The 25,404-nt window shown below is 38.6% G+C and overlaps 1 protein-coding gene across 2 annotated transcripts in view; it reads left to right on the top strand.

The window, feature by feature from the left end:
- Positions 1–1,076: 1,076 nt before the first annotated feature.
- SMC3 (structural maintenance of chromosomes 3) overlaps positions 1,077–25,404 on the top strand; it is a 38,504-nt gene continuing 14,176 nt past the window's right edge. For both annotated transcript variants that reach the window (XM_060404450.1, XM_004020189.5), the window contains exons 1-13: positions 1,077–1,215; positions 2,214–2,289; positions 9,024–9,062; positions 10,556–10,623; positions 14,692–14,763; positions 15,633–15,712; positions 15,978–16,056; positions 17,183–17,300; positions 18,296–18,471; positions 18,990–19,070; positions 19,296–19,460; positions 19,799–19,920; positions 21,000–21,213. In XM_060404450.1, coding sequence (XP_060260433.1) covers positions 1,201–1,215; positions 2,214–2,289; positions 9,024–9,062; positions 10,556–10,623; positions 14,692–14,763; positions 15,633–15,712; positions 15,978–16,056; positions 17,183–17,300; positions 18,296–18,471; positions 18,990–19,070; positions 19,296–19,460; positions 19,799–19,920; positions 21,000–21,213 — 1,305 coding nt within the window. In that variant the 5' untranslated portion in view covers positions 1,077–1,200. The remainder of the gene's footprint in view (positions 1,216–2,213; positions 2,290–9,023; positions 9,063–10,555; positions 10,624–14,691; positions 14,764–15,632; positions 15,713–15,977; positions 16,057–17,182; positions 17,301–18,295; positions 18,472–18,989; positions 19,071–19,295; positions 19,461–19,798; positions 19,921–20,999; positions 21,214–25,404) is intronic.

Raw genomic sequence — 25,404 nt, forward strand, 5'->3', positions numbered from 1 at the left:
TTCTCCTAAGGGCCGGTTTGACTTTCCTAAAAGTGGTATGTTTTCCCTGAAGTGCTCTTTTTCTTTCCCTTGCCTCCTCTAATAAGTCATTTGTTTTCCCTGAAGTGTCCCTGTCCTCTTCATCTATTAAAAAGGTACATACATAAAGTCTTCTTCCAGCACCAAGAGGCGTTGACAGGGACGAAGTTAGTCATTTGAAATAGCTCAATGTAGAAATAATCAGCGCTAGAACTGTCCGCCGTAGCGGGACGGGTGGCGAGGACCGACCAACTTGAGTGCTGAGTGGCAGGTAATTTTACAGCGGCCCAGAGATCCGAGTTTTTCTCCTGCGATTGGTGCAGATCAGATACGCCCAGGGTTGCCACTAGCACCTCCAAGCTTTTAGGCTGTTAGGAAAAAAAGGGGGGGAGGGGTTTTAATCTTAAATAAATCTTTGCGTTCCAGTTGTCCAATCTGCCTAGATTTATACCAATTGGCAGAGCAGTAACAGCTCTGGGATATTAATAACTATGACATTATTAAAATTAATTTTCTAGCGTCAAGTCCCTTTGGGGCTGTCCTGAGAGTGGGGAGTCCAGAGTCAGCGGGGGCCATTCTAAGTTACACAAGAGAGAGAATAATAGAGGACCAGGGGTTCTGCCCCCCGAGTTTCCCCCCAGGTCGTGTACACTACAGGTTCGGGCAGCCGCGCCGCCCGCCCCAGCTCGGTATTTCCAAACAGCGCGAGACCACGGGGCCGTCAACTCGCACGGCTACTGGCGCTTGGACACCCTCTCTCAGCTTTGGCGCCGAACCTTTCGCCACCTTGTGGCCGCAACCATTGGCTGCCCGCTCGGAGGGTATACAGGTCAATCTCACGACCAAGGCTTTTCCGAATGAAGTTTCCGACTACTTCTCAGGGAAAATTCATTGAAAAATTGAGGAGTCACATGAAATTCAGCTAGCGACATCGCAGAAGGCTCTTTTGCTAAAAATACAGAGCAGATCTGACTCTGATTCCCCCCACGTTCCGAGGGAAGCTGCGAGGGTGGTTCCGTCCGAGGCGGGGACTCCGCCTCCATGGGCGCCGCCATTTTGTTTGGCTCGAGGGGTGCAAGCGGCGCCTTGGGGGGTGGGGTCGTTTAGGCGCCTCACCTAACCCCGCTGCCGAGTTGTTGCTGCTCGCCGGGAGCCCTTCTCGCCGGCCAGGGGCACGGAACCATGTACATAAAGCAGGTGAGGCCTGTGCGTCCCTCCCGCCCCTCAGGGGCTCGTGAGGACAGCTCCTGTCGGGGGTGTTGCTTCTTGCAGGGTGGCGCGGGGCTGGACAGGGACTGTGGGGGAGGGGCGCAGCTCGGGGCGCCCCTTTGCAGCCCGAGCCGCCCCTTTGCAGCCCGAGCCTCTCCGCAGGGCGCTTGTCTGAGGGAGGCGGGCTCTAGCGGAGAGAGCTGGAGGGGCTGGCGACGTGGGCCTTTTGGAGGGAACCGGGCCCTCCCGGGTGGACGAGAAGCAGCTTGGTCCTGTGGGGCTAGGCAGCCCCCTCGCGAGCCTTTTGCGTGGCGTGTGTGAAGAGAGGGTGTCCCCGGCCTCGGGACGCCTGTGGGGTCCAAGCTGGGTGTCAGCTTAGCCAGGGGCCTCGCTCCTCCCCGAGTTACCGGAGACGTGAAAGGGTCCCTCCTTCCTGCAGAATGTGTAGCGCCTCCTCATTCCGTTGTTTACTTTCTGTCAAAATGGTCTTCCCGCGCTGGAGGCCACCCCGAAAATGAGCCCATTCACACTCGTTAAGAGAAGTTTCTCGGCTGGATGTGTTGGACTCGGAGCAGTCCTGTCCTGGATGGGCGGCTCTTTTTTGGTCAGAGTGTGACTGAAAGGGGCGCCCAGGACCGCTGAGCCCCCCTGCATACTTGATAAGACTTTTATCCGGCCCTCTGATGGTTAGTGTTCCAGCCAGCCTTACCCAGTGTATTTGATTTTGAGCGCTCCCTAACAGGTTACTAATTATAACTTCTCTTAAGCAACACTGGTAGTGGTTACTGATATACGGGCAGTTTTAAGAAGATTTTTAAATCATTTTCCAAGATAAATTTTTCTTCTCTGACATGGGAATTTTTCTATTTGGCATTAAATGGGAAACCAGAAAGGGAAGGAGGGCAAAAGGAAAATACTAGCTTAGAGGTTATTTCTTTTGGGGCATGTTATTTCTTTCTGAAAAAAATCTCTCTTCTGTTTGTTAGGTTATTATCCAGGGTTTTCGAAGTTATAGAGATCAAACAATTGTAGACCCGTTCAGTTCAAAACATAATGTTATTGGTAAGTGTTCATGGTTCACTCTTGTCAGTTTTCTGTCTACATAGTCGTTTAAATTTGCCTACATTAGGCTTAAGGAGACAGGAATTGTCTTAATATTACATAAATTTGTATTTTTTTTTCTGTGTGAATACTTTTATCTGCACTGATGAAATTGCTTCCTTTTTACGTTTAAAAATACTTGGATAAGACAGAGTATTCATTTTTATTTGGTAGCCTTGTGTGTATGTGTTTTAATAGATTTAAGTTTATAGTGAATGGCACTAAATTTAGCATTTCAGCTATTCTTGGTATGTCATTTCCTACTTTAAAAGTGGTCACTATTGCCTTATTTCAAAGATGACCATTCTTTATTCACAAATTAGGTTGTTCTAAGACATTTTTTTTTCCCCATTATAATGTCCAAGGACAGACCATGCAGCTTGATAGGAAAAGCATAAACTTTGGATCATGGCAGAATGGGATTCAAATCCCAGTTCTGCTATGTATTCTTCAGACTTCCTGATGCTTCAGTTTTCTCACTTGGAAAGTGGAAATAATGATACATGTTTCTTAGGGCTGTTGGGAACATTAAATGAGAAAGCAATAATGTGAGGATAAGGGGGCTAATGGTGATTGTCCTTCAATATAATAATTAATATATAGGTTCTACAGATGATAGTGATACAGACAGCAGGTGTTTTCTGACCATCTGCTGAGTTTTTAAAGAACAGATTAAATGAGTGCTTCTAGACACCAGAAAGGAGAAGGCAATGGCACCCCACTCCAGTACTCTTGCCTGGAAAATCCCATGGGGTCGCTAAGATTCCGACACGACTGAGTGACTTCACTTTGACTTTTCACTTTCATGCATTGGAGAAGGAAATGGCAACCCATTCCAGTATTCTTGCCTGGAGAATCCCAGGGACAGGGGAGCCTGGTGGGCTGCCGTCTATGGGGTCTCACAGAGTCGGACATGCCTGAAGCGACTTAGCAGCAGCAGCAGCAGACACCAGAAAAGTATAGAATCGCTATCAACATAGATTTCAGCCCTACAGTGTCCTAGTTGGCTTGGTCTGCCACAACAAAATGTCATAGACTAGATGGCTTAAACAACAGGGATTTATTTTTTCACTGCTCTGGAGAACCTTTGTTTGAACCTCTCCCTCTTGAAAGAGCAGTCCTACCATAAAGGCCTCACTCCTAACCTCATGTAAATTACCTCCCAAAGACCCCTTATCTCCAAAAAGCTTCACATAGTAGGGTTAGGGCTTTAACATATGAATTAGGGGTCAGGGAGAGTATGTACCATGGAGTCCATAGCTTGAGGTAAGATTCATACTGTTGACTAAAAAAAATGCATGAGTTGGGAATTAAGTTTTATTTGGGGCAAAATGAGGACTGCAGCCCAGGAGATAAGCACCTCAGATAACTCTGTGAGACTGCTCCAAAGAGACAGTGGGGGAAGGTCAGTCTCTTAAGATTTTGGTGAAGGGGAAGTTCAGTGCATTCAAGCCTTTTGGTGGTTATTCAGTCGCTAAATTGTGTCTGACTCTTTGTGACCCCATGGAGTGCAGCATGCCAGCCTTCCCTGTCCTTTACCATCTCCTGGAATTTGCTCCGACTCCTGTCCATCGAGTTGGTGATGCGATCCAACCATCTCATTTCTGTCACCCCCTTCTCCTCCTGCCTTCAATCTTTCCCGGCATCAGGGTCTTTTCTAATAAGTTGGCCGTTCTCATCAGGTGGCCAAAGTATTGGAGCTTCAGCTTCAACATCAGTCCTTACAGTAAGTATTCAGAATTGATTTTCTTTAGGATTGACTGGTTTGATCTCCTTGCAGTACAAGGGACTCCCAAGAGTCTTCTCCATCACCACAGTTCAAAAGCATCAATTCTTGGTGCTCAGCCTTCTTTATGGTCCAACTCTCACATCCATACACGACTACTGGAAAAACCATAGCTTTGACTAGGCAGACCTTTGTAGGCAAAGTAATGTCTGCTTTTAATATGCTGTCTAGGTTAGTCATAGCTTTTCTTCCAAGAAGAAAGCGTCTTTTAATTTCATGGCTGCAGTCACCATCTGCAGTGATTTTGGAGCCCTGAAAAATAAAGTCTCACTGTTTCCATTGTTTCCCCATCTATTTGCCATGAAAAGATGGGACCGGATGCCATGGTCGTCGTTTTTTGAATGTTGAGTATTAAGCCAGCTTTTTCACTCTCCTCTTTCACCTTCAGCAAGAGGCTCTTCAGTTCTTCTTCGCTTTCTGCCATAAGGGTGGTATATCATCTGCATATCTGAGGTGATTGATATTTCTCCCGGCAATCTTGATTCCAGCCTATGCTTCATCCAGCCCATGCTTCATCCAGCCCAGCATTTCTCATGATGTACTCTGCATATAAGTTAAATAAGCAGGGTGAAAATATACAGCCTTGATGCACTCCTTTCCCTATTTTGAACCAGTCCATTGTTCCATGTTGAGTTCTAACTGTTCTAACAGGTTTCTCTGGAGGCAGGTAAGGTGGTCTGGTAGTCTCATCTCTTGAAGAATTTTCCACAGTTTGTCGTGATGCACACAGTCAAAGGCTTTAGCGTAGTCAGTGAAGCAGAGGTGGATATTTTTTTGGAACTCTCTTGCTTTTCTTTGATCCAGTGGATGTTGGCAATTTGATCTCTGGTTCTTCTGACTTTTCTAAATCCAGCTTGAACATCTGGGAGTTCTCTGTTTAGGAGAACTGAAGCCTTGCTTGGAGAATTTTGAACATTACTTTGCAAGCGCTTACTTGACACAAAGTTTTTTGCTAGTCAGGAGGAGAGAATGTCATCATGAGGGATTTAGTTATTTTCTAGATCTGAAGAGATGCAGGGATTGGGATCATGAAATCAGTTCCTGAAAATATCTATCTGAAGACCTGGTGGGAAAGTGAGAGTGAGCACAGTGCCTGACTCTCCACCCTGAATTCAGCTGGGGGGGGGGGGGGGGTGGTTGCTGAAGGCCAGCAGCTGCAGCAGCACAGGGTTCCATCTCTGCAGAGGCAAATGGCAAATGCCCTTGTTGTTCTGTTGCTGGCAAATGCTCTTGGCAAGTGCCAGTTTAGTTGACAATACAGAAATAAGGACGAACAGTGAATACTAATGTTCCCAGAGAAACTTTTGAGAATCATATTTTATTTTGAAATAAATAATAAAATTTAAAAATTGAGGGCACAAAAAAGCCTGCCTTTGAAACATCAGTTGCAGCTTTGTAGTTGGTAATAAAAACATACTTTTCCTTCTGCCTTAACCTACTGAAAAATCATTAATTAGTGTGCTCTAAGAATAGATTGATTGTACTAGAGTTTTACTTACATTTTGATTATAAGCATCTTCTGATTTTCATCAATCAGAAAATCTTTAGAAATGGAGAAACTTGAATAATTACTAGATTTAGAGTATTTCCTTAACTCATAAATTAGAAGTGGTTAAATATCTTAATATCAGTTTTATACAGTTATAGTTTCTCTTTGGTATCTTGGATGTGACTAAAACTTGTTATAAAATCTTAGTCTTTTTGCATATAACCTAAGCATATCCCTAGATTACTTGTAATACAGTGTAAATGCTATGTAAATAGCTGTAAATACAATGTACCTCATGTGTAAATAGTTGCCAGCTTGTGGCAAATTCTGGTTTGTTTTTGGAACTTTCTGAAAACCCCCAGTCTATGGTTGATTAAATCCTTGGGTCTGGAACCCAGTGGAGGACTAATTTTATCCCTGGTGGCTTATAGGGTAAAGTGTCTGACTGCAATGAGGGAGACCCGGGTTCGATCCCTGGGTCAGGAAGATCCCCTGGAGAAGGAAATGGCAATCCACTCCAGTACTCTTGCCTGGAAAATCCCATGGACCAGGGAGCCTGGTCAGCTACAGTCCATGGGATCACAAAGAGTCGGACAGGACTGAGCTACCACATGTTTGGTTGGTTGGTTGGTGGTTCTTGACATTTCAATTGTTGTGGTTTTGTAAGATGATGGCCATCATTACCTAGAATGATTAAATTATATCTGTAGGGCCTCTTCAGTTTAGTTCAGTTCAGTCACTCAGTTGTGTCCGACTCTGCGAGCTCATGAATCACAGCACGCCAGGCCTCCCTGTCCATCACCAACTCCCAGAGTTCACTCAGACTTGCGTCCATTGAGTCAGTGATGCCATCCAGCCATCTCATCCTCTGTCGTCCCCTTCTCCTCCTGCCCCCAATCCCTCCCAGCATCAGAGTCTTTTCCCATGAGTCAACTCTTCGCATGAGGTGGCCAAAGTACTGGAGTTTAAACTTAAGCATCATTCCCTCCAAAGAAATCCCAGGGCTGATCTCCTTCAGAATGGACTGGTTGGATCTCCCTGCAGTCCAAGGGACTCTCAAGAGTCTTCTCCCAACACCACAGTTCAAAAGCATCAATTCTTCTGGTAGGGCCTCTTACCAGGTAGCTATTTTACTACTTTCGTTGAAACATTAGGATTGTTAATAGTCACAGTTACAAAGGAAATTATCTAAATGTTCTTTTGTTTAACTGAAAAAAAAAAAAAGATATTGTTTAATGTATTTTAAAAACAAGTCTGGACTTCCTGGCTGTCCAGTGGTTGAGACTTCACCTTCCAATACACAAGGTGCAGGTTCAATCCCTGGTCCAGGAGCAAAGATCCCCATGCCTTATGGCCACAAAAGCATAAAGCAGAAATAATATTGTAACAAATTTAATAAAGACTTTAAAAACAGTCCACATCAAAAAAAAATCTTAAAAAATAAAAACAAGTCCGTTAATTGTGTAAGAAAGACCAAAAGTAATATACACTGAGATTGATCCTAAACATAACTTTTGAAAGCATACCACTTTAATGATTTTCGACCCTTAGGAAAATAATGATTTGAAGGCAGGGAGAACCTCGTGTGCTGATACTTGTTTGATGTTTAAATGTAATAACCATAAACCTTTTTAAGGTTATCTTTATCCCTGTCCTTCTAACAAAAGAAATATACGTGACTTTGTAGAACATAAAGAGCATAGAAGCTAAAAGGAAAAAGAATTAAACTGTAGTCCCTCTACCCAGAGATCGCTATTTCCTGTTAATGATCTATACTTGTGTTAGTCCCCTGCTTTCCTGGAAAACAGAGCCCCAAGCCTGCTTAGCTGCTAGGGCCTTAATGGGAGAGTGCAGTTTGAGGGCAAGAGTGAGGGGAGAAGGTCATACCTTTACAAAGAAGATATATCTGGTTTGTGGTCACGCTGGATCACTTCTAGACAGATTTTGTGAAGCCATCTTGTATAATCACAGTAGAGTTATCAATGTCAATAAATTTAGCATCAATACAGTAGTCATTTATTTTTATTTTCTATTTATGTTGACTGACCAAGAAATGTTCTTTATAACATTTCCCCCCACCCCAGTACAGGATTTAATTTAGGATCAGGTGTTGCATTTAGTTGTCACGTCTCTTTATTCTCATTTAATCTGGGTCATTTCCACAGCCTTTGTCTTTTACAATGTTGGTTTTGAGAAATATTATGTAAATGATGTGTCCTTTTCAGGGTACTCCATGTGGAGGCACACGATCTCCATCTGCTGCTTATTGATGATTATACTTTTGATCAGTAAAGAGTGTGTCATTTTTCCACTCTAGTAGTGTTTTTTCCTTTGCAACTGATAAATAATGTGGAGAGATTTGGGGACCATGCAAATACTGTGTTCCTTATCAAAATTCCCCCTTAGATTTAGTATTCATCAATAATTCTTGCCTTTATTCTGGTAGTTACAGGATGATGATATTCTATTTCTAGCACTCCTCTCACATTTACCCTTTGTTATTTTACTATAATCAAGCATTCTTTCTCCTTAGCTGTTTGTTTATTTTTTTATTTTCAATATGGACTCATGAATTATTCTCCTCCACTTCCACCCAAGCCCTAATTTATAATTCATCTAATTATTTTAGTGCTCAAATTATCCTAGATTTCCCTAGTAGAAGACCCCCTTCAAGTTGGCCTGAGTCTGTTGTATGCCTTTTTTTTTTAAAGCACTTCATTATTTTCTGATCTCTTTAGAATTTACTTTGGATTAAAGATAATGACTTTGGGGCTAAATTGTTCAGGATATTGGTCAAGATTGAGAGAGAGTGACAGTTATTCATGACTCTTAATGAAAATTCTGCTGAACAGAAAAGTTCAAATAAATTCATTATACCTGATGCATTTGATTTTCTTTTATGTATAGAATTGCTTATTTCTGAATTCAGGTAGTAAAACAAGTGCCTTATAGTTGTCTGTATTTTTGTGATTCTGAGAGACTATACTTGATGTATAGGGCTGATCAGAAAACAGTTTTAATATGGAAATGGTTTGAGAATTTTTAATGACTGTTTAAGTATTTTAAAATTTTAGCATGTGAATCTTTAAATTGTTAGATGTATTATATACAATTAAAATAGAATTACATGTCCATTGTAATGAAGACCAGGTAATATGTTTAGTTATTCCTGTTAAACTATTGAGAAAGAGCAAAAAAGTAAACAATGAAATAAATTTCTTTAAGAAAAAAACTGAAGATGAAACAAAAACTGTACTCATTTGGTAATTAAAGCTGTTTTATTATTTGCTGTTCACTGTTCTGTTGTATTTAAGTTTTAAGATGTTTTGTTAGAAAATAAGATTTTATATCTTTGAATACTTTCAGTTTAAAATTTTACTGTTTTTTATACAAAATAACATACTTTTTGAAATTTTACAGTGGGCAGAAATGGATCTGGAAAAAGTAACTTTTTTTATGGTAGGTATTATATTTTGAATTCTAAATATAATAAGACCTAGGTATCTTAAGGTAGTTTATCTGAGGTTATATCTGCATGAAACAGAAGAAATACTTCTTCAAACATGATTGAAATTTAATGTAGAGGGTTTAGAGTGTAAGAATCTGAGCTCTGCGCTAGTGGCTAATTAGCCATGTGAGATTATGCAAAACAACTTCTCAAAGTAGTCTTTCACTTTAAAAACAGGTATTTACCCTGCCTACCTTCGATGAGTTGTGAGAATCAAATGAGATTTATGTATAGGAGTGCTTTCTAAACTTCAGTGCCATATATAAATGTTGTAAATGCAGAAAGAGAGAGAAAGAATATAAGTGCAGTAGAATAGTTAATATTGTTACGGGAAATAGCTGTCTGTTTCATCTAAATCATTATTTTAATAAGAGATGGAGGAGTATAAAAAACTATAGACTCAACAAAGACAGTTGTCAGAAGGTAGTAAATAGAGCTTTGAAAACTAGCTCTTAAAATGCATTTAAGAATAGTAATGCCTGTGTTAAATTCTTTGGGAGGAAAAATATTTTAACAGATTTGGACTATATAGAGTAGGTTGAAGAATTTTTGAACGTCTTAATTGAGTGGTGCTTGAGGAAAAGGGAGCAATAGTAATAGTAGAGGTTCTGTCCCTTCTCTGCTCACAGCTCTAAAGGGCACTCTGAATCCCATCAGTAGTTGTAATTTGGGGATGGTGACAAGAGTAGGATTGGAGTGGAAGTATTTCATAATCTCTAGGAGTTTGAATTTGTCGCCTTCAAGGTGATTATAAAAGAAAACAAATCCCCACCATCACCCCCAGCATACATATTCATATACACACACTCAGTCTTCTAGAGTGTCAAAAGTCTCTCAGGTGGACTGGGAATACAAAAGTTGAGTAAAGAGTTACAGTTCTAGGAGAGGGTTGTCCAGTTAGGCATTCTGAGGAAGTGGCATGAATGACACCTTCTTATTTATAGAAGACAAAGGGCATGTAGGTACTGCAGCAGAGAGTGGAAATCTGAAGCGTTTCCCAGTATTTCCTACTTGGTTCTGTTTCTTTAGACAAAGTATCCAGTTAACGATATTATAGGAATATATCCTATTTTGTTAAATATTTTAATTTATATCATTTATGTGTAGTGGATAAAAGCAAATATAGCATGAAACCTGAACATGTATACTCTGATCAAGTCACACCTTACTTCTACTTGTCTTTTTGTATATTTCAGTGTTTTCTTTTTATTTTCTTACCTTAAATGTTTTAGTGAAAGCTTGTTAATATTTTTCTAATATCATCATTTCGTAGGTGATTAATCTGTACAGGCAAATTTTCTGCATTCCTTTTGTCTATATGAAACAGTTAGTCTGTATTGTTCATTACCTGATAGAAACACTGTGTTCTCTGAAGGTACAGGAGATTATAACTAAGGCATAAATCTTTTTTAGATTGTACTAATAGTTGTTTTTATGTTTCCAGCAATTCAGTTTGTTCTCAGTGATGAGTTTAGTCATCTTCGTCCGGAACAGCGATTGGCTTTGTTACATGTGAGTGAGACTGCTTTAAAACATTACTGGTTTTAAGTACTTCTAAAAATACATTGTCAGTTCCGCTAAACAAAATTATTTTTTCAAGTTTCAGATCTTTTGTGAACATGACACGATATGTTTCTTATGTATATTGTTCTGTAATTGTGAAATTTAGTGTACTATATTAATGCAGGATAAAGGCTTAATTTTTATATAATGGTTAAAAAAAATTGTAGGAGTTCCCTATGGATGGATATATCTTCCATATAAATATAAATTATTTATTTAAAGAGTATGGCCTGGTAAGGGTCTGGAATCTGATTTGCTGAGGAGAAAAACGAGTTAGGTTGGGGTTTAGAAAGTTTGAGACTCAGAATCAAGTTAATATGGAGCCACAGAAAAGCAACCATTACAAACTTAACCACATAAAATTATTTTTAGCCATATTTGTACTTAAATGGTAACATTATTTTCCAATAAGAAAGTATGTTTATAGTAATGAAAATTGTTAGAATGTTTTCATTAAATTATAAATAGTAAATACTTTTAAGAAAGTATAAAAGTCTATGATAAAATGGTATACCTTATCTGTCTTATTTAAATATAGCTTATAATTACTGTTAAGACCAGAAAGCAGGATTCTTCAGTGTATCTACACAGTATCTCTCAGACTTAAAGTTCTTTTCTAACCATTATCCCCCACTACCCCTGTCCACTCTTTTTTTCTGGTTGTGCCATGTGCCTTGCGGGATCTTAATTCCTCAACGAGGAATTGAACCAAGGCCACGGTAGTGAAAGCACCAAGTCCTAACCACAGGACTGGCAAGGAATTCCTTCCTCCCACTCTTAAATTTTAATTTTAATTTTTTATTTGAATTTTTAGTCTCGTAATCAGGATTGATTCCCTATAAGCAACTCTCTGTTTAGGTTTCTCGGATTAGCATAAAAAGAATAGTTTCTTTAGGTGTTATTCTTTATTGTATTGAACTGCTTCATAACAGTTTTCGCAATCTAGAAATTACCTGGGCTTGGTAAGTATCTGGGTCACAAATTGATCAAAATGTGATATGTTAAATGTGTATGTTTTCATAGCAGATTTAAAATTATACAGAGTATCTCAAATGTTTAAAAAGACAGTTCCAGTAATTATATGCTTTGTTAGGGTTCCTTTCTAACATTAAGATGAATCTGTAAGTGAAAGGCTCAAAGTTTTATGTATTAGCAAATAGGTAAAATTGGGTGGCTATGGGGTCTTGTGCTCAAATGAAGTGGTATGTAGAATAAAACCTATTTACATCTAACTTTGACATCTTTTGCATAGTTCTCATTTTTTAAATTCACAGTCAAAGTCTATTTGGAGGAGAAAAAGAAAGCTCTGTGGTTGAGTATTGTTATCCTAATCCAGTGTCTGCTGCTTTGGCAAGAGGATTTTCTCAGTACAGTTCAGTCGCTCAGTTGTGTCCAACTCTTTGCAACCCCATGGAGTTCAACACACCAGGCTTTCCTATCCATCATCAACTCCCGGAACTTGCTCAAACTCAAGTCTATCGAGATCGTGATGCCATCCAACCATCTCAATCCTCTGTCGTCCCCTTCTCCTGCCTTCAGTCTTGCCCAGCATCAGGGTCTTTTCTAAAGACCATTTGTTCACATCTGGTGGCCAGAGTATTGGCGCTTCAGCTTCAGTATTAGTCCTTCCAATGAATATTCAGGACTGATTTCCTTTGGGATTGACTGGTTTGATATCCTTGCAGTCCAAGGGACTCTTGAGAGTCTTCTCCAATCCCACAGTTCAAAAGCATCAATTCTTCAGTGCTCAGCTTTCTTTACAGTCCAACTCTCACATCCATACATGACTACTGGAAAAACTATAGCTTTAACTAGATGGACCTTTGTTAGCAAAGTAATGTCTCTGCTTTTTAATATGCTGTCTAGGTTAGTCATAGCTTTTCTTCCAAGGAGTCTGTTAAATTCATGGCTGCAGTCACCATCTGCAGTGATTTTGGAGCCCAAGAAAATAAAGTCTGTCACTGTTTCCATTGTTTTCCCATCTGCTTGCCATGAAGTAGTGGGACCGATGCCATGATCTTCATTTTTTGAATGTTGACCTTTAAGCCAACTTTTTCACTCTCCTTGACTTTCATCAAGAGGCTCTTTAGCTCTTCTTCGCTTTCTGCCATAAGGGTGGTGTCATCATGTATCTGAGGTTATTGATATTTCTCCCAGCAATCTTGATTCCAGGTTGTGCTTCATCCAGTCCGACATTTTGCATGATGTACTCTGCACATAAGTTAAATAAGCAGGTTGACAATATATAGCCTTGACTTATTCCTTTCCTGATTTGGAACCAGTCTATTGTTCCATGTCCGGTTCTAACTGTTGCATCTGACATGCATACAGATTTCTCAGGAGGCAGGTCAGGTGGTCTGTTATTTCCCATCTCTTTTAAGAATTTTCCACAGTTTGTTGTGATCCACACAGTCAAAGGCTTTGGTGTAATGAATAAGGCAGAAGTAGGTGTTTTCCTGGAGCTCTCTTGCTTTTTCTATGATCCAGTGGACGTTGGCAGTATGATCTCTGATTCCTCTGCCTTTCCTAAATCCAGCTTCAACATCTGGAAGTTCTAGATTCATGTACTATTGAAGCCTGGCTTGGGGAATTTTGAGCATTACTTTGCTAGCATGTGAGATGAATCCAGTTGTGTAGTAGTTTGAGCATTCTCTGGCATTTCCTTTCTTTGGGATTGAATGAAAACTGACCTTTTCCAGTCCCGTGGCCACTGCTGAGTTTTCCAAATTTACTGGTATATCCAGTGCAGCACTTTCACAGCATCATCTTTTAGGATTTGAAATAGCTTAGCTGGAATTCTATCACCTCCACTAGCTTTGTTCATAGTGATGCTTCCTAAGGCCCACTTGAGTTCACACTCCAGGATGTCTGGCTCTTGGTAGGTGATGACACCATCGTGGTTATCTGGATCATGAAAATCTTTTTTGTATAGTTCTTTTGTGTATTCTTGCCACCTCTTAATATCTTCTGCTTCTGTTAGATTCATACCATTTCTGTCCTTCATTGTGCCCATCTTTGCATGAAAAGTTCCCTTGATATCTCTGATTTTCTTGAAGAGTTCTCTAGTCTTTCCCATTCTATTGTTTTCCTCTATTTCTTTGCATTGATCACTTAGGAAGACTTTCTTACCTCCTTGCTATTCTTTAGAACTCTGCATTCAGATGGTTATATCTTTCCTTTTCTCCTTTGCCTTTCACTTCTCTTCTTTACACAGCTATTTGTATTTCCTCCTCAGACAACCATTTTGCTTTTTGCATTTCTTCTTCTGGGGGATGGTCTTGATCAGTGCCTCCTGTACAATGTCATGAACCTCCATCCATAGTTCTTAAGGCACTCTGTCTATCAGATCTAATCCCTTGAATCTGTTTGTCACTTCCACTATATAATTGCAAGGGATTTGATTTAGGTCAGACCTGAATGGTCTGGTGGTTTTCCCTACTTTAGTCAATTTAAGTCTGAATTTTTAATAAGGAATTATGATCTGAGCCATGGTCAGCTCCCAGTCTTGTTTTTGCTGACTGTATAGAGTTTCTCCATCTTCTGTTGCAAAAAATATAATCCATCTGATTTCTGTATTGACCATCTGGTGATGTCCATGTGTAGAGTCTTCTCTTGTGTTGTAGGAAGAGGGTGTTTGCTATGACCAGTGTTAACTCTGGTAAAACTGTAAAATTCTGTTAGCCTTTGCCCAGCTTCATTTTGTACTCCCAAGGCCAAACTTGTCTGTTAGTTCAGGTATCTCTTGACTTCCTACTTTTGCATTCCAGTCCCCCATAATGAAAAGGACCTCATTTTGGGGGTGTTAGTTCTAGAAGGTCTTGTAGGTCTTCATAGAATCATGTAACTTCAGCTTCTTTGGCATTAGTGGTTGGGGCATAGACTGGATTGCTGTGATATTCTCGTCTGATAGAAATTTTCCTCCTTTGAATCAGGCTTGTTACCTGCACTAAACTTTAAAAGTATTTAAAGAATATGAAAATACCATTTAAATAACATTAATTTTTTCTTGTGTTTTAGGAGGGTACTGGTCCTCGTGTTATTTCTGCTTTTGTGGAGATTATTTTTGACAATTCAGACAACCGGTTACCGGTGAGTAACTTTTTTTCTTTTCAGTAATAATGTTGAGAATTTTATTGATGCAGCTGACTTTTTTCATGCTTTGAAACTTTTATTTATAGCTGTACTTAGGCTTTTATGATTTGTGTGTGTTAGTCACTTATTTGTGTCCAGCTGCTTGTAAGTCCCTGGACTATAGCCTTCCAGGCTCCTCTGTCCATGGAATTCTCCAGACAAGAATATTGGAGTGGGTTGCCATGTCCTTCTCCAGGGGATCTTCCCAACACAGGGATCGAACCCAGGTTTCCTGCATTGAAGGCGGATTCTTTACTGTTTCAGCTACCCAGGAAGGCTTTTATGATTTAGTTTATACTAAAATAGCTATAGCTTACATACTAACTTTATCTTAAAGTTTTGAACATTCTGGTAAACAAGTGGGAATGTGCAAGCTGTTGTTAAAAAAAGGTCTTTGTCATGGAATTGAGTATTCATAGCATATCTTTCTTGGAGAAGGCAATGGCAACCTACTCCACTACGCTTGCCTGGAAAATCCCATGGGCAGAGGAGCCTGGTAGGCTGTAGTCTATGAGGTCGCTACGAGTTGGGCATGACTGAGTGACTTCACTTTCACTTTTCTGCATTGGAGAAGGAAATAGCAACCCACTCCAGTGTTCTTGCCTGGAGAATCCCAGGGATGGGAGAACCTGGTGGTCTGCTTTCTATGGCGTCTCACAGAGTCAGACACGACTGAAGTGACTTAGCAGCAGCATATCTTTAGTGAGATAATTGAAGTTTCAAAATAACTGCTATGGTGACGGACTCTAAAATGACCCTATTAACTGAAATGTTTCCAAAACATTTACTGTTAGATTTATGTTTGAGCATTTATGTTTTTTTCTTAGATCGACAAAGAGGAAGTTTCACTTCGGAGAGTTATCGGTGCCAAAAAGGATCAGTATTTCTTAGACAAGAAAATGGTCACGTAAGCATTTTTATGCTTATGATTTTTATACAAAAGAGTATAAGTATTTTACTTGGCTCATATATGAGGTACTTTTGTCTCGTGTTCAGCAAATCATTATTTAGAGTTCAAGCATAAGAATCAGAAGATTCCCTGAGGCTGATATGAATGATATTTAATGACTGTTCTGTAGTTCTTCATGCTCCTTAGCTCAAGGGTTAGTGTATTCTTTGCCTCTTGTTAGATTGTTATATATTTGAAAAAATTTTTAATTGTTTATCAACAGGAAAAATGATGTGATGAATCTCCTTGAAAGTGCTGGTTTTTCTCGAAGCAATCCTTATTATATTGTTAAACAAGGAAAGGTAAAAAATGTGTATCTTTTTAAATGGAATTTGTTTTCTGATTATATTCATTGAATGATGAATTTTATTTCATTCTAATGGTTAAATTCGGGTGAAAATGGACCATACTATCTTCTGTTTTCATTGATTTATTTTGCCCTGGAGTTTGTATTAATAATACCTTTTTTGTGGCCATAAAGTGCAAAACAGATCCATTGCATAGTGGGATAAAAGTATTTCAGCAGAATTATTTAAGTGGATCATGTTTTCTTAGTGATCTGCAGATATTTTTGGTTTGTAGAAGTTAAGAGTATTGTAGAAACTTTCTAAAAATTACATTTGAAAAAAGTTACTTTCTGAAATTAATACTCTGTTAGTATAACACACTAGAAAGCTTACATTACCAGAAATCTGCATAATGCTACGTTATTTTCCCTCAATCGAATTGTATTTTTTAAAGTTTTTAGGAGTTATATACTTGAGCTGATTGTTCTACTATTTCCTCATATATTTTAACTATATATATCTAAAATAGTTTATTTTTCTTAGAACATACCCTGCAGTGTCCTAATAGTTACCTGTTGTGCTATTTTGGACTAGGGGAGAATCCTTTTAAAATATCCACTTCTTATTTCATGTTGGAGGTGTTTTTAGCTATGTGTTGGAAAGAAAAAGGGATTAGCAAGAATATGTGTTTCACTTTCAAGAGCGAGATTTTTGAAGAGACTGTCTTTGTGAGAAATTTCTTTAAGAGGAGGCTGATTTGAAAGCAATTATCTGAGACTTCCTGCGTGCATGCAGCATAGGTCCCTTTGTATTGTTTCAATTTCTGCTCAAGGTCATTTCATAGAAACCATCCATGTTGTCTGCGTCTTTTATAAGAGCACTGCCGTCACCCTAACTCTTAATGCTACAGTTTCTTATTTTGTTTTGTTTTTCCTCATGGCAGTTATAGTGTAATGGTATGTATGCTTCCTGTTTTTTTCCCCACTAGAATGTAGGTTTCTTGAGGGTAAGATCTTTTCTGTTCATTGCTGTTCTCCTATTGTGAACTGATACTTAAAACTTGGTATGTGAATACCTTTCAAGGTAGAGTTCCTAAAGAGCAATCTAGCTCTGTAAATAATTATTTTTCTAAAATTTTTAGATTAACCAGATGGCAACAGCACCAGATTCTCAGAGACTAAAACTGTTAAGAGAAGTAGCTGGTACTAGAGTGTATGATGAACGAAAAGAAGAAAGCATATCTTTAATGAAGGAAACAGGTAAAATAAATGTTATTCTGCCTAATTTCTTCTATTCTGTGTATTGCTTTTTCATTGTGTTATGATACTTGAGAGAAGTTGTCTATTCTCAGGAGTATATTGTATAATAATTTGCCTGTAGACTGATTGGAAAGAAAATTAGTGTTAGGCAGTTTAAGGTTTGCGAATTCTAACAGTTTGTCTCTTTGAATAAAGAATTGTTACTGTGAGATAATAGTACCATTCTAGGTCAGCTGCTTTGTGCCTTTAAAGTCTTTCTCATTATTAGTGAGGATAACACATTTGGATGTATTCCTCAGGAAAAAAAATGCTGAAATATCAGTTGGCATTAGGTTTTAATTTATTCAGAAGCAAGTAAATGTAAAACTTAAACTTTGAACTTGGACTCTTCCTTAGTACATTCATTATGGAAACTCAACTTTGCCTTTCAAGTGCTGTGCCCTTTCGTGGCTTAGAGTCAGAGACCCTTACGTTCAAAGTCTAGATAATAGTTGCCTGATATTCAGACTTGAGATTTGACCTCTCTGGTCCAAAGCTTTCCCATCTGTGAAGTCCTTTTTAATAGTTTGTAGTGGCGAATAGAGGAGCAAAGTCACACCATGATTGGAATATAGTAACTGTTCAGTATATGGCAGCTATATAGATAATGCTGTTATAAGAATTGAGAATCAGTGACACCAGTGATATTAAGTAGGGTTTTGTGGTTTTTTTCCCTAATGTCATGGGGAGGCACATTAACTTTTAAAGGAAGCTTAAACAAAGGCCTGTAGCATGTAATATAAGAATCAGTGTCACCATGTATAAGTTTATTCTCTCATACTTTCCATAATAAAGCATTTTAATTGCCATTTTAGTATCTTAGATTTGGTTACCACCTAATGTCAAAGAAGTAATGCTAAAGTGCTTAAGATTAAGTTTTACACAGTATATTTGAGAATTGATACTGCCTAAAAGTTTTATTCAACTCCTTCATCCTTCTCCCATTTTTTTTTAAGAGGGAAAACGGGAAAAAATCAATGAGTTGTTAAAATACATTGAAGAGAGATTACATACCTTAGAGGAAGAAAAGGAAGAACTAGCTCAGTATCAAAAGTGGGATAAGATGAGACGAGCCCTGGAATATACCATTTACAATCAGGAACTTAACGAGACTCGTGCTAAACTTGATGAGGTAAAATACTTACCTTTGCCACTTGTTTAATTTTATTTTTATGAATATATTAAACTCATACTGTATTTATACTTTTCAATGATTTTTAAATACATACCTCAAAAATGTTAAAATTTCTTAGTGAATTTATTACTCAGCACATTTACTCTTTGAGTCTACTCCAAGGAAAATGACTCACATGGTCCTTGCTGTAGTTGCATCTGAAATATAATTAGGTGGTGGTGTCAGGCAGACCAGGATGAGAAGAAAACAACTTTTAGGGTTTCACGAATTTCTTTCTTGGCTTTTTAAGGTGTATTTTGTAATTAGTATTGCTAACATTTTGTACAAAAACTTGTTTTAGGTAATGCTGAAAACTATAGGCATTTTCTATTTAAACCCAATACAGTTATTTTGGGGGAAATTTTTTTTTAAGTGAATGCTTGTTTTAGCAGATACTTAAAGATTTTTACTAGATGTTATAAAATATTGAACAAATCCAAAATGGGTTGGAAATCATAGCTTGGTTTTTTTTCCAGCTTTCTGCTAAGCGAGAGACAAGTGGAGAAAAATCCAGACAATTAAGAGATGCTCAGCAGGATGCAAGAGATAAGATGGAGGTAAGGTTATAAACTAGACTTAGGTTAACTTCTAAGTTAACCTTTCTGTACCAGAATTATGGAATGGTAACTTCAAGTAGTGGTGTCACTGGGATTGAGTATTGGAAAGAGAGTAGTACTGAAAGTTTAAATAAGAGAAAAAGAAGAGACAAACCAATGATGTCCTGATTTTGCTTTTGTATTTCTAGTTGTCTAATTTGTTTCTATTTGATACTTTTTGAATAGGATATTGAGCGCCAAGTTAGAGAACTGAAAACAAAAATTTCAGCTATGAAAGAAGAAAAGGAACAGCTCAGTGCTGAAAGACAGGAACAAATTAAGCAGAGAACTAAATTGGAGCTTAAAGCCAAGGATTTACAAGATGAATTGGCAGGCAATAGTGAACAGAGGGTAAGTTAAAATGCTGAAAATGAAAGACATAAATGTTCAGGTGATTGGAAACTGCAGAGGACAATCCTTTCTGTGACAGGGGTGCATGCTTGAAGGACAGTCCTTTCTGTGACAGGGGTACATGCTTGAATTTTTGTAAAAAATTTGGCACATTAAAATTAATTTGCATTCAAGTTGCAACTGAGTACTTTCAGTTACTTACATTTAAAAATTAGTTTTATGTTGCAGGATCAGTTTTCTCATAAATTCTTTTCATGAGAAAATATCCTATGCTGGATTTAAAAATAAGAAAAGTTTTTAAACAGATTACATTTTTACTTATCTTGCTTTATTTACAGAAACGCTTATTAAAAGAAAGGCAGAAGCTGCTTGAAAAAATAGAAGAAAAGCAGAAAGAACTGGCAGAAACAGAACCTAAATTCAACAGTGTAAAAGAAAAAGAAGAGCGAGGAATTGCTAGGTCTGGGACTTTTTTCACCAATTCTAATTTTCTGTGTGGTTCCTCTATAGAACCTTATTATATAAAGAATTATAGGTTAGGAAGTTAGTAATTAAGGGCAAAGTTAAATGCCCATTTCAAAGTAACAGCCAGTACTGTGGGCCAGTATTAGTGTATGCATATTGCCTATTTAGAAGCCCTAGGTGATCCACAGTATCTTCACTATAAGTTTGACAAATTTAAGGCTCTGGGAAGTTCAGTAACTTGCCCATAATAATATAGCTAAAATTTGGACTTTGTTTACCCAAATTGTATCCTGCTGTGTGTTCATTCTGCCACCTTCTTTTCATACTTGACATCTTTTAACATCTATACGTTTTAGTTTCTGTCTGTAGATTGGACTTGCCAGTGTTTGCCGACTTCACAATTTAGTACATTATCGTGTTTTTATGCCTCATGTTCATTTTAATGAAATTCCTGTTTATATCCTTTGTCCATTTTTTTCCTGATTTTATTTTTTCTTACTGTTCGATAGTATTGTTTTATGTTATCTGGGGGTTAATATTTGTCCTGTATGTTTTATGTGTTTTCTCTTGCCTTTTAACTTTTATAATGTCTTTCATTGTAAGGTGTTGAAAATGTTTAAATAATTAAATATAGTTGGAGCATTTTTGAAAATCCTGAGGTAGGGTGCTAGATTTGTCTAGGTTTAGTGATTAACCCAGACCAGGAAGGACCTTAAATCCTTAGAGGATGGGCTGTTTTACCTGAATTTCACAGTGATTTTGAAGTTAAATTAATGTTAAATAGAGCTAGTCCTAGAAGCACTATTAGATAATAGTTGCTTTTTATACTTAATTCCTTTTTTTTTTCCCCATGTGGGTTGTGGGGTCTTAGTGCCCTGGCTGTCAAACCCAGGCCCTCGGCAGTGAGAGCACACAGTCCTAAACACTGGACCACCAGGGAATTCTCCTTCTTTCCTTCTTGTATGGAATTACAAAAATGGTTATTGTCTCTCTGTACTCTTGAGGTATTGATTGCAATTAAACTTGGTTATTTCCTGTTCTCCTTTTTAATCCATTCTTTTCTGTCTTGTGTAGATTGGCCCAAGCTACCCAGGAAAGAACCGACCTTTATGCAAAGCAGGGTCGAGGAAGCCAGTTTACATCAAAAGAAGAAAGGGATAAGTGGATTAAAAAGGAACTCAAGTCTTTAGATCAAGCTATTAACGACAAGAAAAGACAGATTGCCGCTATACACAAGGATTTGGAGGACACTGAGGCAAATAAAGAGAAAAATCTGGAGCAGTATAATGTAAGAACTTCTGTAGCTGCTTTGTGAAATCTTTGAGTGTGAACATATGCAGGTTTATCTGTTTAAGTTTTATTTGTAAATAGTTTATCATAAAATACACAAGACAGATACTTAATTAGATAAGACCAGCACAGTTTAATATACATATGGTGGTTCTTTTTTTAAAGATTTTTTGCCATGTCAGTGAGTGTCATATAGATTAAATAAATTTAAAATATATTTTTTATGAGTCAGCAACATGTACTTGGACTTTACAGTTAACTTTAAGTGATATCATACAAATCTAAAATGACTATAGTAATTTAAAATATTTCCATTTTTATATAATAATGTAATATTGTATCAATGTAATAACTTACTGCAGAATATATTTTGTTAACACATTGCTGATTTTATAACATTTTCTAAATGAATTAAACATTCACTCTGCATGTTTAGTTAGCATTTTCTTAAAAATTGAAGTAGAAGATAAAACCATTACTTTGAATAAGAAAGATTGTAAATTATTTAAAAATAGAAAGAGAGAAAAATGCTCTCTTAAGCACCTGATACTTGCAGATATATATAGGTGATTGGAAGATGATCGAAGTGGTGAGAAGGGAGTGTGTAGGACAGGGGTAGGGTAAGAATATATGTATTTATTTATATACACATGCCTAGAAGGAACCTTTTTACCTTACAAGGTCTTTACTGTTGGTATGGTTGGTTTATCAGAAAAGTCACTGGAAACATAAAATCTTAAATATGTATACTTATATGCATTTCATGTATAATATTTACATGTATTTATATGTAAATATTTAAAGATAAGTATATGCTTATGTACCAGTCTTTATTTTTAGACATTTTTTAAAGAGCATCTTTGGGTTCACAGCAAAATTGAGAGGAAGGTATAGAGATTTCCCATATACTGCCTACCCCCGACACCTGAATAGCCTTCTTTATCAACATTCTTCACTAGAGTGTATACCAATCTTGATGTAGAACCCAAGATATTTCTTATGAATATGAGTAGTGGTTGGCACTCCGAGGGGACTTTCATGTTATGAGCTGCACGTGTAAATACAGTTCTCCGTAAAGTTGGGTGAAAACAATTCAGGATTCAGTATAAGGTCATATACTGCATTTAGTCGTCGTGCTTCTGTTACTGCTTTAATTTGCATCAGCTCCTCGGTCTTTCCTTGGCTTTGTGACCTGACGTTGTGAATTACTGTTACACGTGCATGTGTGCTCAGTCGTGTCCAACCGTGCGACCCCATGGACTGCGGCCCACCAGACTCCTCTGTTCATGGGATTTTTCAGGCAAGAATGCTGGAGTCAGTTGCCGTTTCCTCCTCCAGGGGATCTTCCCCACCCAGGGATCGAACCCATGTCTCCTGCCTTAATAGGCAGATTCTTTACCACTGAGCCACCATTTCAGTTCAGTTCAGTCGCTCAGTCATGTCCAACTCTTTGTGACCCCATGGAGTGCAGCACGCCAGGCCTCCCTGTCCATTACCAGCTCCTCAAACTCATGTCCATTGAGTCGGTGATGCCATCCAACCATCTCATCTTCTGTCGTCCCCTTCTCCTCCCACCTTTAGTAGTTCCCAGCATCAGGGTCTTTTCAAATGAGTCAGTTCTACGCATCAGGTGGCCAAAGAGTTGGAGTTTCAGCTTCAGCATCAGTCCTTCCAATGAATATTCAGGACTGATTTCCTTTAGGATGGACTGGTTGGATTTCCTAGCTGTCCAAGGGACTCTGAAGAGTCTTCTCCAACACCACAGTTCAAAAGCATCAATTCTTCAGCACTTAGCTTTCCTTATAGTCCAACTCTCACATTCATACATGACTACTGGAAAAACCATAGCTTTGATTAGACGGACCTTTGTTAGCAAGGTAATGTCTCTGCTTTTTAATATGCTGTCTAGATTGGTCATAGCTTTTCTTCCAAGGAACAAGTATCTTTTAATTTATGGCTGCAGTCACCATCTGCAGTGATTTTGGAGCCCCCAAAAATAAAGTCAGCCACTGTTTCCCCATCTGCCATGAAGTGATGAGACCAGATGCCACGATCTTAGTCTTCTGAATGTTGAGTTTTAAGCCAACTTTTTCACTCTCTTTCACTTTCATCAAGAGGCTCTTTAGTTCCTCTTCACTTTCTGCCATAAGAGTGGTGTCATCTGCATATCTGAGGTTATTGATATTTCTCCCAGCAGTCTTGATTCCAGCTTGTGCTTCATCCAGTCCAGCGTTTCTTATGATGTACTCTGCATATAAGTTAAATAAGCAGGGTGACAGTATACAGCCTTGACATACTCATTTCCCATTTTGGAACCAGTCTGTTCCATGTCCAGTTCTAACTGTTGCTTCTTGACCTGCGTACAGATTTCTTAGGAGGCAGGTCAAGTGGTCTGGTATTCCTATCTCTCTAAGAATTTTCTAGTTTGTTGTGATCCACACAGTCAAAGGCTTTGGCATAGTCAATAAAGCAGAAATAGATGTTTTTCTGGAACTCTCTTGCTTTTTCAGTGATCCAGTGGATGTTGGCAATTTGATCTCTGGTTCCTCTGCCTTTTCTAAATCCAGCTTGAACATCTGGAAGTTCATGGTTCACTTACTGTTAAAGCCTCACTTGGAGAATTTTGAGCATTACTTGGCCAGCATGTGAGATGAGTGCAATTGTTTGGTAGTTTGAGCATTCTTTGGCATTGCCTTTCTTTGGGATTGGAATGAAAACTGACCTTTTCCAGTCCTGTCGCCACTGGTGTTTTCCAAACTTGCTGGCATATCCAGTGCAGCACTTTCACAGCATCATCTTTTAGGATTTGAAACAGCTCAACTGGAATTCTATCACCTCCACTAGCTTTGTTCATAGTGATGCTTCCTAAGACCCACTTGAGTTCACACTCCAGGATGTCTGGCTCTAGGTGAGTGATCACACCATCCTGATTATCTGGGTTGTAAAGACCTTTATTGTATAGTTCTGTGTATTCTTGCCACCTTATCTTAATATCTTCTGCTTCTGTTAGGTCCATACCATTTCTGTCCTTTATTGTGCCAACCTTGCATGAAAAGTTCCCTTGGTATCTCTAATTTTCTGGAAGAGATCTCCAGTCTTTCCCATTCTATTGTTTTTCTCTATTTCTTTGCATTGATCACTGAGGATGGCTCTCGTATCTCTCCTTGGTCTTCTTTGGAACTCTGCCTTCAGACGGGTATATCTTTCCTTTTCTCCTTTGCCTTTCACTTCTCTTCTTTTCACAGCTATTTGTAAGGCCTCCTCAGACAGCCATTTTGCCTTTTTTCATTTCTTTTTTTGGGGGTATGGTCTTGATCCCTGCCTCCTATATAGTGTCATGAACCTCCATCCATAGTTCTTAAGGCACTCTATCAGATCTAATCCCTTGAATCTATTTGTCACTTCCAGTGTATAATCATAAGGGATTTGATTTAGGTTAGACCTGAATGGTCTAGTGGTTTCCCCTACTTTTTTCAGTTTAAGTCTGAATTTGGCAATAAAGAGTTCCTGATCTGGCCACAGCTCCTGGTCTTGTTTTTGCTGACTGTATAGAGCTTCTCCATCTTTGGCTGCAAAGAATGTAACCTGATTTCTGTATTGACCATCTGGTGATGTCCATGTGTAGAGTCTTCTCTTGTACTGTTGCAAGAGGATGTTTGCTATGACCAGTGTGTTCTCTTGACAAAACTCTATTAGCCTCTGCCTGGCTTCATTCTGTACTCCAAGGCCAAATTTGCCTGTTATTCCAGGTATTTCTTGACTTCCTACTGTTACATTCTAGTCCCCAGTAATGAAAAGGACATCTTTTTGGGGTGTTAGTTCTAGAATGTCTTGTAGGTCTTCACAGAAACATTCAGCTTCAGTTTCAGCTTTTTCAGCATTACTGGTTGGGGCATAGACTTGGATTACCGTGATACTGAATGGACAGCCTTGGAAACGAACAGAGATCATTCTGTTTTTGAGATTGCATCCAAGTACTGCTTTTCAGACTCTCTTGTTGACTATGATGGCTACTCCATTTCTACTGAGCTACCTAGGAAGCCCATTATAAAGTACATATTATCTATTACCATATGCTGCTGCTTCTACTGCTAAGTCGCTTCAGTCGTGTCTGACTCTGTGCGACCCCAAAGACAGCAGCCCACTAGGCTCCTCTGTCCCTGGGATTCTCCAGGCAAGAATACTGGAG

Source organism: Ovis aries, chromosome 22 (genome assembly GCF_016772045.2).
Source record: "Ovis aries strain OAR_USU_Benz2616 breed Rambouillet chromosome 22, ARS-UI_Ramb_v3.0, whole genome shotgun sequence".
In the NCBI taxonomy this organism is placed as follows: Eukaryota; Metazoa; Chordata; class Mammalia; order Artiodactyla; family Bovidae; genus Ovis; species Ovis aries.